We start from the raw sequence: 16,544 nt of genomic DNA, 5'->3' as shown, positions 1-16,544 counted from the left end.
TAGAACTAAACCTCTGCCACTGCCACCTGCACTGGGGTTAGTTTTCTAGTGACTGGTTCACCCAATGGGTGATTCTTATGTCCAGTTTTGTTTATTTCCATATGCCTCATTGGGTGGCCCAAGATCTGACCTTCCCAATCAGAGGCCAAAACCTTTTAAAGCTAAGCCCCTGAGGAGCTCTGAAGATACTACTGTAGCCCTTTTAAAAAGCCCTAATTATTAGTATAATTCTTTTGTACTTCACCCATGGGCAAGCCCTTGGCAGAGCCATTCTGTTCATTCATCAATTCATTCAAAATATATTTATTGGACTTCCATTATGTGTCAGACCATGGCATATTGAAATGAATCAGATATGGCTTCTGTTTTCAAGGAGTTCATAGAGACTAGTTGGGACAGCTGAACTTGAAAACAGATCGTTATAATAGAGGTTCAAAAGTACTATGAGAAAGCAAAAAAAAATACTATAGGGAAGCTAAAAGCAGGGGCAGCTAACCAGACTGCAGGTGGGATTAGGGAAGGCTTCCTGAAAGAGGTGACACCTCTGAGTTCTGAAGGACTGGTAGGTGGTGTTAGCCAGCTGAAGAGAGGTGAAGGTACTTCCAGGCCTGCCTTCAGGGAACAATGCATACTTTGCTATAGCTGGAACATTGAGTGTGAAGGAGGAGGAGGACCAGATGAAACTAGAGAGGTAGGTGGGGGCCAGGTGACAAAGTGCCTTCTTTGCCATGCTAAGGAATTTGAATTTTATCCTGATTTCTAAAGTGAGAAACTACAATAATGTGGATTTGATTTGCCAGGGTAAGAGCAGAGGCAGGGAAACCAAGTAAAGACTGTCAAATGGTAAGAACCGTAACTAAGATGATGATGGTGGGAATGAAGAGTGCATCTGGATTTGAGAGACAGAAAAGTAGAATTGATAGGATATGGTGACTGACTGGATATGAGGGGAGCGATGAGGAAAGATGACCTGGTTGCTTAGGCAACTAGGTGGGTGGTGATTCTGCTGCCTGAGACAGGGAACACAGAAGGAACAGATTTTCAGTAGAGGGCAGGCTGTACTTAATGTTGCCAGATAAAGTTCTCCAATTCTACTTTCCTTTCAGTAAAATAATCCTGTTGCCCAAAGGATGCTATTGACAAGCTACCTTTACAGAATTCAACTGTAGAATAAAATGTTTTTCGTACAGATCATATGAAAACTATGCAATTGGATAAATACTGCACTTGAAAATTAAATTCCTCTATCTTTATTAGTTGGAAGGCATAGAAATAAATGAAAACAGTGTTGAAAAAAACTTACCCCATAGACAAGTTCCCCAACCATGCCGTTCCATATTTTAGTCTCCGGATCCCTTGCACCGTATTTCCCGTCACCGACAATGGACAATTTGTATTTGATCCTTACATGTTTGGCTATTTCATAGGCTAAGTCTACACAATAGCCTTCATATCGCTCATTTCCTTCCAGTTGCTCATGATTCTTCTTATACATTACATATGGTGATTCCTTTGGGACCAGAAGCAAGATCAAAGGATTACTCCTATACATTTTTCTAAGAGATAATAAATGTAATAATGAAGTTTTGTTCCCCTGTGGCTATTGAGGTTTGGTGTGTTAAGAGAGCCTTTAAAAATGTTTGCTTAATAAGCAGAAGAGCCTCAATTGACTATTCATGGGGGCACATATTCCTTGGAGTCCTTAGTTGTTGATTTAAGGAAACAGAGAAGAATTTAAGTTCTTTTTGAGAGTTTGAAAGAACCAGTTTCCACCTGTAAAGTCTTTGATTTAGTCAAATTGGGCAGAGGTATTTCTCTTAGTTACACGAAGGTGAACTGCCTTTGATTTCTTGGGATTTACTATGTAAGAACCACAGCCAGCCCTGGAAAGCCCTAGGGAAGCACTGTGATCTTTGTGAGGTCAGGGTCTGTGGCTTATTCATTTTTATATCCTCAGGGCCTAGTACAGTACCTAGGACAAAGTGAGTATTTGATAGGCATGTTTAAATGAAAGATAAACTTCAGCTGAATCTCCATTTAATTAATCACAATTTCAGACCTACTCATTTTCAGACATACTCATTTTTAACCCGGGTTTGTACTTCATTCAGTAATGAAACATACCAGCTTTTAGAAAAGCATTTGAAAATAAGTGAAAATACTATTTCACATCCCAATAGTGCTTTTAGTTTTTCAGAAAAGCTTTACATGGTGAATATTGCCTTGAAACGTCTTATGACATGGATAGGAGATTATTATTATGACGATTCCATAAGTTAAAAAATAACACAAGCTGAGGCTCAGAGAAGTTGTGATTTGCACCGTTAAACTCAGGTTAGTGATAGACCTAATATTAGAACCCTGACCTACTCTTTCCTCCATACAACGCTATCTCCCCCACAATGAAGAATTACATTTCAAGTCCAGAAGAAGCATCAGTCCATGAGGGTAACAAAGAGGATAACAACATCTAAAACTATTGCGAATTCCTATTCTTTTTCTTTATTTAAATGACATTCTGTTCCTCATCATGGCAAGACATTTTGAAAGGCTCCTAAGCTGACCTGTTGGAAGTTTCCACTGTTTGAACTTGAGGTCTTTCCTACTGGCTGAATAATGCTTTTCAGAAGACAGAAGTCTTGCTGTACAGAAAGCCCACCTACCTTCCGTCCATACTTACCAGAATGGTGGTTACTACGATGGTCCGGTTCTCTGCGGATGCACTGTCATTGCTGAGTTGCTGATCCGAGAAAGGCACAAACCTTTCATACTCATTCCAGTAGCCAGCCTAGAAAGAGCAGACATTTGACCTGGTTGCCTATTTTTCACTCAAAAAGTGCTGCATGAAATTCAAGTGCTCTAGTAGAATGAAACTTTTTTGTAGTTGCTTGAGCAACAGATGTGCTGTTCCTTCATCTTTGGGGTTCCCATCCCCACCTTGCTTTTACTGATATTTGGTAAAAATAAGTTAGCCCACTGTAGAATGATCAGCCTTTTTGATTCTTTAAACTCAGATAGCAGAAAAATTCTTTCCTTAAAACTGTAGGAAAGCTGGGTGGGCAATCAGTTGAGTATCCTGTAGAAATGGTACAAGATATTTTACGTTCTAAGGTTTTATTAAGTAACTACTAAATTCCCACTTCCTGACTAACTCACTATTAGTATGATAGACGCAAAGTGGTTATTATGAAATTTAGCTGTAGGGAAAGGTACTTTGTCCAGAGTCGTTTTGGTGGGTGAGTTGGCAAAATGGAGAGATTACCTACTTTCCAATTCTTTTGCTAAAATCATGTGTATCTTGGCAGCTTCTGTTTAAATAACATGCTATAAAATTTGTAATTCCTTCCCTGTATTGTAGGAAGCTGTTAATAAATCTTGAGTCTACCACTTTTAAAGGACCAGCCTCAGAGGGAAATAACTTTTAAAATGTGTAGATGGAACACTTTGATTACAAAACAGCTCTGCATCATATCTACACTATTCACCAAACGGAAAGGCAAACATGATGTGTGGGAATTTGCTTTGGGTGTGTTTCCTAACACCTATTTCCTTACATCTGAGGACTGTCACTTTCTGAGAGATTTTTTATTTGGATATCTGTTTTGGTTACTTACTTTCCGAGAGCCAGTGACTTTCATTTCGTACACATCGATGGTATAATTTGTCCTACGTCCGTAAGTGTCAAACTGGATGTTTCCAGTCATTCCTTGTACTTGCACCTGGTAGAAAGGGAAAAATGTAAAATTTTAAAATAGCACCACATTATTGCCTTTTTGGTTTTTGCGATGAGGTCCGCTGACAGATCTTGGAATCTTGGAGAATGTTTATCTTGAGCCATTGAGCTATAGCCACCAGATCAGTCTATACAGATCTGCATTTCCTGTCCAGTATTTTCTAAGTATGCCTTTTAGTTAATGAAGCTTTGAGTGGGTGTGACAGGCAGTTTCTTATATGATACAGTGAGGGCCCTACCACTACTTTTTCAAGGACCTGAAATTTTTTTTTTAAATACTTAACTTTCTCTTTATTTACCGGTTTTCAGAATAAAAATCTTTCTTAGAATTGTCTAAAGGTAACCCATATTTTTAGTATTATTATCAACTCATAGATTTAAATGTATTTTGTGTATTTCAATCCCTTTTTTTGAAACTGATTTTTTAAAATTAATTTTTATTGCAGTATGGTTGCTTTAGAATGTTGTTAGTCTCTTCTGCACAACAAAATGAATCAGCCATGCACACACAGATATCCCCTCCCTTTTGGACTTCCCTTCCATTTAGGTTACCACAGTACATTAGGTAGAGTTCCCTGTGCTATACAGTATGTTCCCATCAGTTGTCTATTTTATACATAGTATCAATAGTGTATATGTGTCAATCCCAGTCTCCCAATTCCTCCCACCACACCCCTTTCCCCCTTGGTATCCATACATTTGTTCTCTACACCTGTGTCTCTATTTCTGCTTTGCAAATAAGATCACCTATACCATTTTTCTAGATTCCAAGGAACCTGAAATTTCTACCATTCGTCTTTTCTGAAGGGAGTAGCCTGAAGAGTATTCTTAACTAGGATAATGCGTTCTTCTGAACTGTGAGTTCCACTATTCCCAACGTCCAAACATAAACCAGCTTCAGTAACGTGGGCTCTGGAGCTCCTGGATTCATACTGTAACTTCATCACTTACTAACTGTATGACCTTGGGGATGTTCCTTAATGCTTTTGTACCTCAGTGTCCTAATCTGTAAAATGGGAAATCCTAGCAGTACCTATCCCACGGAGTTGTTAGGAGGATTAAATGAGTTATACATATGTAGTGTTTAGATCAGTGTCTGGCATGTAGTGAGCATTGCAATACATGCTAGCTCTATTAATAATAATAATTATTAATCAAAATGAATTTAGTTCTGTTTCTTGAGGGGTTTACACATTTATCAGCTACCATAGTAACAGGGATGAGTTTTTCCTCTTATTTAACCTATGCCCAGTTCCAGACAGGTAGTGGAGAGCTAGGCCATGGAGGGATAATCCACAGACTGATGAAATTTGTTAAGTCTAGGGAATCAGGAGTATTGAATACTATATAAAACAGATAGAGGTACTAGAATAGCCCAGACACCTAGTTGGGAGGCCAAATGCAGATGCATGTATGCCACAATTTTTCCTGGGTCTGGGCCCCGTATTATGAACTAATAAGAGGCCATCTCTACTGGGTGGAGAGATTTCCTTACCTATTTTACAGTTCAAGGACACTGGATGAAAGACCCTCTATAAATATGTCATTATTGTTACCCACTTGAATTACTTATCTGGTGAGTATGGGTCAAGGAATTTGCTTCAAAGAAAAAGAATCTGTCATTCTCCCAAGATGAAAGCATGGAATACTTTTTCATCTCTTATAGAAAAGCTACAAGCTGATTGTTAAGCAAGTGAGAAGCGGTAATGGGCTTGTGCTGCAGAAGAGAAAATTGATGGCAAATAGTACGGAGCATCTTTTTAAAGGGAATGGGGCTCGTTCGCCACCAGTAGGAGACCATGGAATATCTGTTGAAGGAGAAATGCTCCAATGTGACTCCCTGAAGACAAGATGATTGTCCTACTAAATGAACAAACCTAAGCACTACTGTCAGCTTAGGCTTGCAGAGAAGGTGACGTCATGCTTCTGGCTAAAGAAAAGGTCCTTTGTTGAGATAGAAATTGCTTATCCAGTAGGATGGGTCTGATGCATACTGTGATGCATGAAGGGTTCTTTACGCTCTGTTTTGAGCACTGAATTCTAGGAGAGGAGATAGGCAGGGTAGAGACACTGGCAGAGGAAATTATTAAGGAAATCCTTCGTTACTGAGAATAGCAAAGTCTTCAAGTCTCATTAAGAATTGTATATTTCTAAAGATTCAGCCTATCTGAGCATGATCTGCAAACTGGACAATAGCCTAAGCTGATTAGAACTTTTGGTGAGCAGAAGTCGAATTGGACGAGCACTCAGAGAGAAGTCTATTTTTAAGGATGTGAATGTCAGTGACAGTTTCCCACCATCCCATCTGGGATCCCTTCTTTAATCCTCTCCACCCCGCACCTCAGTCTATATTAGGTGCTTCTCCTCTGGGTTCCCATAGCATTCCGTGTGGAGCTTCACCATAACATTTTAATCATCTATGTATTTCCAGCTCCCCTGCTAGATTGGGAGCACCTCAAGATGAAAGACATTCTTTTTCTGTGTTCTCAGCAACTAATCCAGAGCCTGGGATAGAGCAGGTGTTCAATAAATGTTTACTGAACAAGTTGACAAGTTTCGATGACTTAGAGTTGTGACATATTTCAGTAGACCAGGTTGAGGCTAATCTTTGCACCATCGATAGATTGTAAGGATGATGATTATCCAATTTGCAAGTAGCTTTAAGGTTTTTAAAAGCATTTGTTTACATATTAACAATTTAAATATGAGCTCCCCTCATCTTATTTCATGTTTGCATTTTAACTTGGAGCCTGATACATAGTTGTTGGTGCTCAATAAATATTTGTTTAATGAATGGTGCGATTATTTATTCATTAAAACAGGCTCCTTAGGAGACGCTTTCAGGCAATGATTTTGTTTGCCAGATTTCTCTGAAGGAAGAGAATGATTAACTGAGCAGCAACTATGTGCTAGTCACAATGAGGGATGCTTTTACATCATGCATCCTCACTTTTAATTAACTTAAATAAAATGGGATTTCTTTTAATATGGTAAAACCTTTAGTACTTCAGACCACCCTCTCTTGCAGTCCTCTGAAAAGTGGAGTTTCACTTATCATTTGTCACAAGGCAACATGTACTTTTGGAAGAGGCTGATACTTTCCAGCCTCTCTGAAGCCTTAGAAAGAGGCTGGCCTATGGAAAGAGGGAAAGCATCCTTTCTGTTGAGTGTTTGATCATGAGGGCCTGGGGAGGAAGGTTACTTACCTGGCTTACAGCTTGAGCTTTATCAGTGAGTTAGACATGTGGAAACTCTGTGCAATAATATGATCAATCTAATGTTTTTCTTGCCAAATTCACTTCTTGTCCTTCACTCTGGTAGCCAGTTTTGTATTTGGGGAAGAGAGTCATTTGTGTCATGAATGGGAAGTCAATCGGAGATGCTGGCACTTGCCCCTTGAGGTTTTGATGAAAACTCCTTTTGGTTCACTCTGAGGGAGTTTTATATTTCACTCATCATTATGTTTCACCTGACAATACAAATCTTGTAACAGCTATGAAGGTTGAATTTAATTAACTGTTCTTCAAAAATTGTGCAGTGCTACCTCCATAAAATTACACTTAGGGCATTTGTTAGGGAACTGACATAATGACATAAAAATCTGCATGATGGGAGAATGAGTCATATCTCTTTCTTGGAGAGAGACATAGTGGCTACTAACCCCTTTCTATTGAATGCTTCCAACTTGGCAAATTTAAGGCAGCAGTAAGAGAGCCAGCTACACAAAATGATGCACATTATGAGGCCATTACAGATTCCTCGTTGCTGGGTTGTGCAGAGAATTATCTTATTATTGCCTATCTCTTTGTTGATTTGGGTGTTCTAAACATCAGGATAATTAACGAAGTAGAAATAAGAGAGTCTTGTACTCTCGAAGGCTTATTTTAATGCATGCAGGCGTATGTAGCTTAAAGCAAAATATTCAGGAAAGAGCTCTTGCTTGGAAAGCTACACTGAATGGGTGACGCTGCTCCTAGCGTAAATAATGGAATCTGTTCAAAGGATACTGCTCAAAGCCTTAAATGCTCTCCCACCCAGTAAGTACTAAAAACAAGTGACCTATTTGACTCTCTGCCCATTGATTCCTTGTACTTTCCTTCAGGCTTTTTCTCTAGGGCACTGGGGAAAAGCCTCTTAAGTAGGCCTAGAATGGACTGTGTTCCTGCATTTCACCATGTAGAATAGTATAAAGGTTCTTTTTGACAAATAGAAATACTATCACACTGGCTCGGTTCCACAGTCCATCCAGGCTAATAATTTGTCCGATGAGCCAGAGGATGCTGGTAATGTCTACCCTGAAGTTAGGAGTTTCCTAGAGAATATCCCAGTCCCCCTAAGCAACATCATTTTCTGGAAAGTCTGAATTTTTTGAAGCCATTTACATGTTCAATCCATAACTTTCAAGGGTACTGAGTTTGATTTACTATCCCCACTATAGTACAGAGCTAAATATTCATTTGCCCTAAATTTACCATTTCTCAAGCTTCAAGGAAGAATCTTCTAGTTTTAGATTTCTAGATTTTGATGAATAAATATCGATGCTTATCTTTCTGTACACTTTGAACATTCTACAGACTCTCATCCTATTCCCTTTAGGTTGTCTTTTCTCAAGATTGAGGTCTTACTCTTTTTGTGTCTTTATAAGGTGCCCCCAACCCAATAACCCACTGTGGTCATTACCATTTTCAGAGCTCTCTCGATATCAATTCCTTGACTCCAGGGCACAGCAGGGTTTGCTAAGCAGTCTCCAGCACTGCCTCTCCGGGACACATCCACTCGCTGCCTCCTCAGATAGCGGAAAGCTTCTGCTATGACCAGTATTGCATCGTGCGTCAATGCAGATGTGTACTGAAATGGATGTATGGAAAACAAGATATCATGACAAATGATGCCCTCAAAACTTGCCTCGTTTCTTATAATTTTCATTCATCTCCAACTCTTGTTCTATGAAGTCACCCTCTTAATTACTTGAATCAAGAGATCTCTCTGGGCAAGCCTGACTTTGATCCATTCTAGAATGATGCATCTTACCTCATGTGTGCACATGTTAAGACTATTAAGATCAAATGGCTCAAGGGAATCTCTCTCTTGCTCTCAATACTGTGTTTCATATTGATGAGTGACTACTGAAAGGCCAGCTCCTTTATAGAGAACAAAATATGTGAGAAGTTAAAGGATGGCATATGTAGACTGGAGAGGAAACGGCATATCCTAAAGCAAGACTGGGTTATTGCTGTTTGTAATAGAAAATTCAGATCTGGTGTTTACTTAGGGGAAAATGGAAATAGCTAAGTTAGACAGCTTGAAATTAATTTGGAGGGAAACATTAATCATTTCTGTCTGGACCACGTTTCTGGTGAACTAGGACCTCTGGCCAGCAATAAATCAGTTTTTGTTTCCTTGGGAGAGCAAAATCCAAAGCTGGTTTTTGACTGTAGAAAATTACAATTGTTATTGAGTTTTAAATCTGATAACATTGACAATTCGTAGGCAATACTTCGTGATGCTACCTTTTTCAGGCAAGAACACTTACTTTCTATTTCTTGGATATACTGTACTGATACACTGTACTAAGGATGAGACCAGTCATTTAATACAAGGGATTTGATTATCTGCAATTTGACATGGTGGATGCCTTTTCATTAAATGAATCAACAAAGTGTGATTAAAATTAGCTGGCCCCTGTTTTGCAGGGGTGACAAATACTGGTAGAATATAGAATTCTGTTGATTTCTAAAAAATGAAGCAAAATGCCCTGGGGGGAATTTTCTGTCTATATAGTATGTCCCAATACAATTGTGAGTGAATGCATTGTCATCTTTACAACTATCAATTTACCTTTCTGACTTTTCTCATGTTACTTTTCTTTCAGGGCCAAGTCATCAAGTATGACTGTAACAGGGGGCATATGTTCTTTCATGAAAAAAAAAAAATCTGTGTCTGCCCATGCTAGCATTACATAAAGCCAACATGGTGGTGATTTTTTTCCCAGCTGACTGCATAAATTGTCAGCAATCTTAATGTAGTCCTTTCCAAGCCATGCCAAAATAGCTATTTAATTTTCTACTTTTTCAGCTTCTATGGACCAATGTGTGACCATCTAAAAAAAAAAGACCCCAAAGGAAATGTTCATAAAATATAGAATAAATTAAGCATCAGGATTTTAATCTCTAGACAATTTTATTTCCTAATCAAAAATATTGTACATAATTTTTTAACATGAGCTTTTTGTCTGTTTGATATAGAGACAGGTTCCATAATGACTAGTACAAGTCAAAGTAATCCGAAAGTTGTAACCACCTATTTAAGTATTTCGTTTTCTTAAGTTATTTGAAGGGTCTTGCTTATAAGCCTGAACAATTCTTCTCACTAACTTCTAAGAACTTTACATTACACATATCATGAGTTACCAATGAATAATCCAGAGCTGAAATTGTCTTCCTTCTCTTTTGTACACCTCTACAACTTCTGAACAGGCATAAATGACACTGTAGCACCCTTTTCATACTTTTACTCTTGTCCATTTTTTGTGCCTAGCATAGTGCCTGACATTTTGTAGATAACCCCTAAAATATTGAATAAATGAGGTTTTTTCCTCTACCTATTGCCTGCTAAATCTAAGGATGGCAAAACAGTGGATAGACAGTTGTATGAAAATATAAATTAATATAAGCTCACCTAAATGTAGTGGGCAGATTCAGTCCATAAAAAAAAGATTTGAATCATCAAAGAAACGCAAATCAAAACCACAAGGAGGGACTTCCCAGGTGGCACAGTGGTTAAGAATCCACCTGCCAATGCAGGAGACACGGGTTCGAGCCCTGGTCCGGGAAGATCCCACATGCCGCGGAGCAGCTAAGCCCGTGCTCCACAACCACTGAGCCTGCGCTCTAGAGCCTGTGAGCCACAACTACTGAGCCTGAGAGCCACAGCTACTGAAGCCCGCACGCCTAGAGCCCTTGCTCTGCAACAAGAGAAGCCACCTCAATGAGAAGCCTGTGCACTGCAATGAAGAGTAGCCCCCGCTCGCCGCAACTAGAGAAAGACCGCGCACAGCAATGAAGACCCAATGCAGAAATAAATAAATAAATAAATAAATAAATAAGATGAATAAATTTAAAAAAACAAAAAAATCCCACAATGAGATAGTATCTCACACCTGTCAAAATAGCTATTATCAAAAAGACAAGAAACAGCAAGCGTTGATGAAGATGTGGAGAAAAGGGAACCCTCGTGCACTGTTGATAGGAATGTAAATTGGCACAGTCACTGTGGAAAACAATAGGCAGGTTCCTGAAAAAATTAAAAATAGAACTACCATATGATCCAGCAATTCCACTCCTGGGTATCTATCTGAAGGAAATAAAATCACTGTCTCAAAGAGATATCTGCACCCCCATGTTCATTGCAGCATTGTTTACAATAGCGAACACATGGAACAACCCTGTGTCCATCAAATCATCAAATGATGAATGGATAAAGAAAGTGATATACACCCACACATATATACATATATAAAGTCATGTCAATTATATTTCAATAAAAATATATATGCATACACAGACACACATACAATGGAATATTATTCAGCCATAAAAAGAAATCCTGCCATTTGTGACACACAGATGGACCTTGAGGGCATTATGCTAAGTGAAATAAGTCAGACAGAGAAAGACAAATACTGTATGATCTCACTTATACGTAGAATCCAAAAAAAAAAAAGGAACTCATAGAAACAGAGAACAGAATGGTGGCTGTCAGAGGTCAAGGCTGGGGAATAGGGAAAATGAATAAAGGTGGTCAAAAGGTAAACTTCCAGTTATAAGATAAGTTCTGGGAATGTAATGTATATCATCGTGATTATAGTTAACAATCCTGCACTGTAATTTTTGAAAGCTGCGAAGAGAGTAGATCTTAAAAGTTCTCATCATAAGAAAAAATTTGTAGCTGTGGTGGTGATAGATGTTAACTGAACTTATTGTGGTGATCATTTTGCAATACATACATACATCAAATCAGTATGTGGTATACTTAAGAGTAATATAATGTCACATGTCAATCATATCTCAATAAAACATAAAATCATCATCTTAAAAAAGAGATTTGACTACAAAGGATTCATCATAGGAATTGTGACCATATTTACTGAAGCATATGAGGATACCTGGCATGTGTAATGTAATCTGGCATGTGTAATGTAATCATTACAACTACAGAGAACCACTTAGATAGTAAGTGGCTTACATTAATACAAAAAGATGTAAAAATGATGTTTAACATGACTTTTCTAGAACATACCAATTGCATGAAGTAAGGTCCCACTTGTATTATGTTGATGTGACCCGTTCAGGGTGGACCTGCATAGGTGATTCAGAATGTGTCTCTTTTCTATGTCCCATTGTTCCTCCTCCTTCTGTTCTTGCCAGGGAGGAAGGATATGAGGATGGGTATCTTGAAACCATGAGAAAGGAAATGTCGCCTCCCCTTTCCTTTTTTAGGGAGGGGCCTTGAGCCTTGACTCTGCTTTGATCCCTCATCTTGATCACAAGGATCCCACAGCCATGGTACATACATACTTTCACATACATATCAGGAAGGAAGAATTTAAAGTCTGTTTCATACTTGAATCAATGCACTGAGGGAATGGGTTACTTAAAAAAAATACATTGGAAGGATCCTTTGTATAACATGAATAACTTTCCTCCCATTTATCTGTTTTAATTCCTGATTTTTAAATAATAGGATTTCAAGCCATAGGGGAACACATGAAAAATGTGCACTTTAAGCATGACTTTCTGCTTTCAGTGTTCTTATCTTGATTTCATGAAAATGAGCAATTTAGGTAATCTAATTATTTAAAGATACTTTTGCAGGCAGGAAAACATTTCCATTCAATATATGTATAGGCAACATGCATTCTGTATTAGAGCCTAATTCACTTGGGTGTACTGAGATTCATGAAACTTATTAACACAAAGCAATCACATAAATAATGTAAAATCTAATTTTCTGTTTCAGACTATCAATTTTCCTTACCTATTCCCACTGTCCTCACTCTTTGCCTGATTCAGGTTCTTGTAATATTGTAAATTATGAGCATATTAAAAATGAAATTCATTAAAAAATTAAGTTAACCTTCCCAAACGCTGGGTTTTAAAAGACCTCCTTCTCAATAGCTTCTTTATTTGGGAATTTAGTTTTCAAGTGCAGCAGCACTATCTGCAGTTGTGTTTTAGCATCCTTGAAACACTTTCGAGGGACGACCATTTGATCACTGGATGGCCGTAAATATATAAAGGTCATACTGAGATGTTCTGGAAAGCTGGCCTAAGGTTTCTACACGTCTTGGAACATTACCTTTAGAGGTGCATTCTTGGCTTCAGGGAATTCCCTTTCATCCAGCCTCACCCAGCGCTGTATGAACTGTTGAACCATAGGGTTTTCGTTGTTGACAATCTGGAATCCTGTAATGTTGGCTCCCCCATGCATGACTCTTTCTAGCAAAATATCGGTAAAACCCTAGAAAGAGATTGAAAGAGAATAATGATTGTGGGAGGTCATGCATTCGTACTCATTGTATCTGTTGGTTAGAGTGCTAAGGAGGAAATGAAAGTTCCTTCCCCAGGATCCTTCTTTAGCAATCAAGGAAAACCTGGACAGATTGTTATATATCAATTATATCTCAATAAAAACCAAAACCACGACAAACAAACGACCCTGATATGGACTAATTCTTAGGGCACTCTGGCTCTGAAACTACAGGCATGCTGGAGAAAATATACATCCTTCCATTTTAGTGCCTGTGTCTTTAGTGTAGCTGCTGCAACGACAAACATAGGTGTCAACTTCAAATGTTTTTTTTTTCTTTCATTTACCTGTATTTTTAGTTTTTCTTCATTGAGTACAGATACAATGATTCATATAACTGGAAACTGTTGAAAAAGTTGACCCTAGCTAGAGGTATCAAAAACTCTTCTTCAGCTTAACATGCCGAATGCAGCAGATTGCTTCAGACTCTAATAATGAGTACTTTCAACATTTGTAATTTACAGAAATGCCAAAAAGCGAAACTGACAGCTTGGTTGTATATGATGGTACAAACCCCAGGGTATGTCTCACATGTGTCCATGAATGAGTTTTGACATCTATTTCATAGCATCCACCATTTTCTTCTTCTTCTGTCTCTTGCCAATTGCTGCTGATGCACTTGGGTCTTCAATGGGCTGGAGCCAATATTTATATTCATAAAGAAATGGGAAGAATTCTTCCTCTTTCCTTTAGATTCTCCTCCCCAACATTTACATAAAAAAATGTTCAAATATACAGAAAGGTTGAAAGAATTGTACAGTGAAAAACCAAATAGTCACTTCAGATTTTACAATTACTATTTTTCTATCCATTCATCAGTCCATTTCATTTTTTGGATACCTTTCAAAGTAAGTGGCAGGTATTAGTATACTTCATACCAAAAGACTTCAGCATGCAGGCCATTAACTAGAGTTCAGTGTTTGCAGTTTCCATCCTTCCTTTCTTCCTTTCCTTCTATCTTTCGGTAAAATTTACATCCAATAAAATACACAAATCTTAAATGTACCACTTGATGAGTTTATAAATGCATACACTATATTACTCAAATCCCTACTATTTCTCTAAAGTTTTCTCTTTCTTTTTACATTCTAAGTTTTCATTGAAGTATAATAATCATATAGAAAAGTGTATACATCTCTTTTTTTCCTTTTTTTAGAATGATAAGGGTTTTTTTCTTTCTTTTTTTTCTTTTTGGCTCCGTTGGGTCTTCGTTGCTGCGCATGGGCTTTCTCTAGTTGTGGCGAGTGGGGGCTACTCTTCGTTGCGGTGTGCAGGCTTCTCATTGCGGTGGCTTCTCTTGTTGCAGAGCACAGGCTCTATGCACGCAGGCTCAGTAGTTGTGGCTTGTGGGCTCTAGAGTGCAGGCTCAGTAGTTGTGGCACACAGGCCTAGTTGCTCCGCGGCATGTGGGATCTTCCTGGACCAGGGCTCGAACCCGTGTCCCCAGCATTGACAGGTGGATTCTTAACCACTGCACCACCAGGGAAGTCCCAGTGCACACATCTTTAAATATAGCCTGATGAATTTTCACAACCTGAACACATGAATGTAACCAATATCCTGTACACCTCTCTCTAGTCACCATCCCTACACCTGCTTCTTTTAATTCTGCATTTCTTTAACGTGGTCAACAAGGCAGTCGTAGAAAATATTTTAGTGAAGCAGCTTTTTCAGTTATTTCTCTCAGCCCCATTCCTCTTCCTTTCATAAGTGGTATATGAGCCAGTGGAGACTGGACGAAGGGCCAAATAGTTTGCATCACTGAGAACCATTCCTCCTTTCCAATGACCCCAAAGTATTTTTTAAAATTAACATTAACTTGTTAGGATGAGTTTTCTCCTAAAGTCCTCCTTCCTGAAAGAAACTAAGACTCAGTGTTTTCTCCCATTCGCTCCCCTCTGCACTACAATCGGCAGAGAGGCTTGCCTGTGTGTAAAGCCTAGCAGAGGCTCCAGATGGGGCTTAAGCCTAACTGTTATCCAACTCCCAACTCTCACCCCCTAAACAAATATACAAATAAAGAGCTGAGGGCAAAACTTGAACAAATGGCTTTAAGTCGTTTACTATGCCAAACCATATTTGCCAGTTAACAAGTATTACACAAGAGCATTGAGCAGCTACCCATCTGTCTGCTGGCGGGGGTGAAGAGTGGGCTCTCTGGTGCTCTCCTGTGTCCTAAAAGCCTGGCCTGGGAGGTGGAGCCCCCTTCCTTGAAAGAAAGGGGTTGAGAATGCTTCTGCCACCCTGTTGGTCCCCAGGGCCAATGGCCACAGTCTGCACTAGGAAGTAGTATTTCCTGTGTCTTTTATGCTTTGATAAGCATCACACTCCTGTTAAAATGGCAACACAGGATTAACAAAAAGGAGGGCAAGAGAAAGGATCCCAGAAATCTCACGTCTGCCTTAAGGTGTAAGAGCCAGCACTTCAGTCTGGTTACTCACCATACCACTCCTTTCCAGAAACATTTTACCTCACTACCTTTTTCTTACAAGAGATACTAGAGGAGTCCAACTCAAATCTACCTCACCAGTCACCTCTGCTTACTTCCAGGAGGCTTCACTCTGCCACCCAGGCCCCATGCATTCCCATTTGGCTGTCTTCCTCTCCAGTAGCATACTGTAATTTGGAAGCGTCCTCACAGGCACGCTCAGCACTCATCTGTCTACCACACAGCGACCACACTGCTGAGGACCTAGGAGTTTCTCAGTCAACCCGTGTTTTATGACAGCCATATCTGGGATTAAGTTCTGGCACCCTCAGACTGGAACCAGCCGGGCTGCCCTTGTGAGATTAAATGCGTCCACAGCAGCACAAATCAAGCCAGGGGAAGGTCACCTCAAATGGCTCTTCTGTCCAGCAAGACCTCCGCGACACTAGCTCCTACCAACTGCCCTGAAGATTTACCCGTCCACACGTGCAGAATGCGTAACACAGCCCCATGGACAAAATGGAGAGAGCAGAAGTGTGGTAGAAAAAGAAAGGAGATACTGTAATAGGCTTCTTTTGTTTTCCTGTCATTCTCATATATTTATTTTCATGAGAAGGGTTTCACAGTGCTTACAATAACTGTAACAACAATAATTGTAAAATGGTAATAATGCTGATGAGGAACCCCTTCTATTTTAGTAAGAAGTCTGATGAAAAGTAGTTTTTCCAATAAAATTGTACTTTTAATTTTTATTTATTTATTTTTTAAACATCTTTATTGGAGTATAACTGCTTT

General features: G+C 39.1%; 1 protein-coding gene across 2 annotated transcripts in view; it reads right to left on the bottom strand.

The window, feature by feature from the left end:
* Positions 1-16,544, bottom strand: part of GRIA3 (glutamate ionotropic receptor AMPA type subunit 3) — a 287,984-nt gene that overhangs the window by 81,168 nt on the left and 190,272 nt on the right. For both annotated transcript variants that reach the window (XM_057538112.1, XM_028165001.2), the window contains exons 6-10: positions 13,091-13,252; positions 8,414-8,581; positions 3,615-3,719; positions 2,681-2,788; positions 1,304-1,510 (exon numbers count right to left, since the gene is read on the bottom strand). In XM_057538112.1, coding sequence (XP_057394095.1) covers positions 1,304-1,510; positions 2,681-2,788; positions 3,615-3,719; positions 8,414-8,581; positions 13,091-13,252 — 750 coding nt within the window. The remainder of the gene's footprint in view (positions 1-1,303; positions 1,511-2,680; positions 2,789-3,614; positions 3,720-8,413; positions 8,582-13,090; positions 13,253-16,544) is intronic.

This window comes from Balaenoptera acutorostrata, chromosome X (genome assembly GCF_949987535.1).
Source record: "Balaenoptera acutorostrata chromosome X, mBalAcu1.1, whole genome shotgun sequence".
Classification (NCBI taxonomy): Eukaryota; Metazoa; Chordata; class Mammalia; order Artiodactyla; family Balaenopteridae; genus Balaenoptera; species Balaenoptera acutorostrata.
Note: the sequence above shows the minus strand (reverse complement) of the source record. Positions and strands in the feature narration are given on the sequence as shown.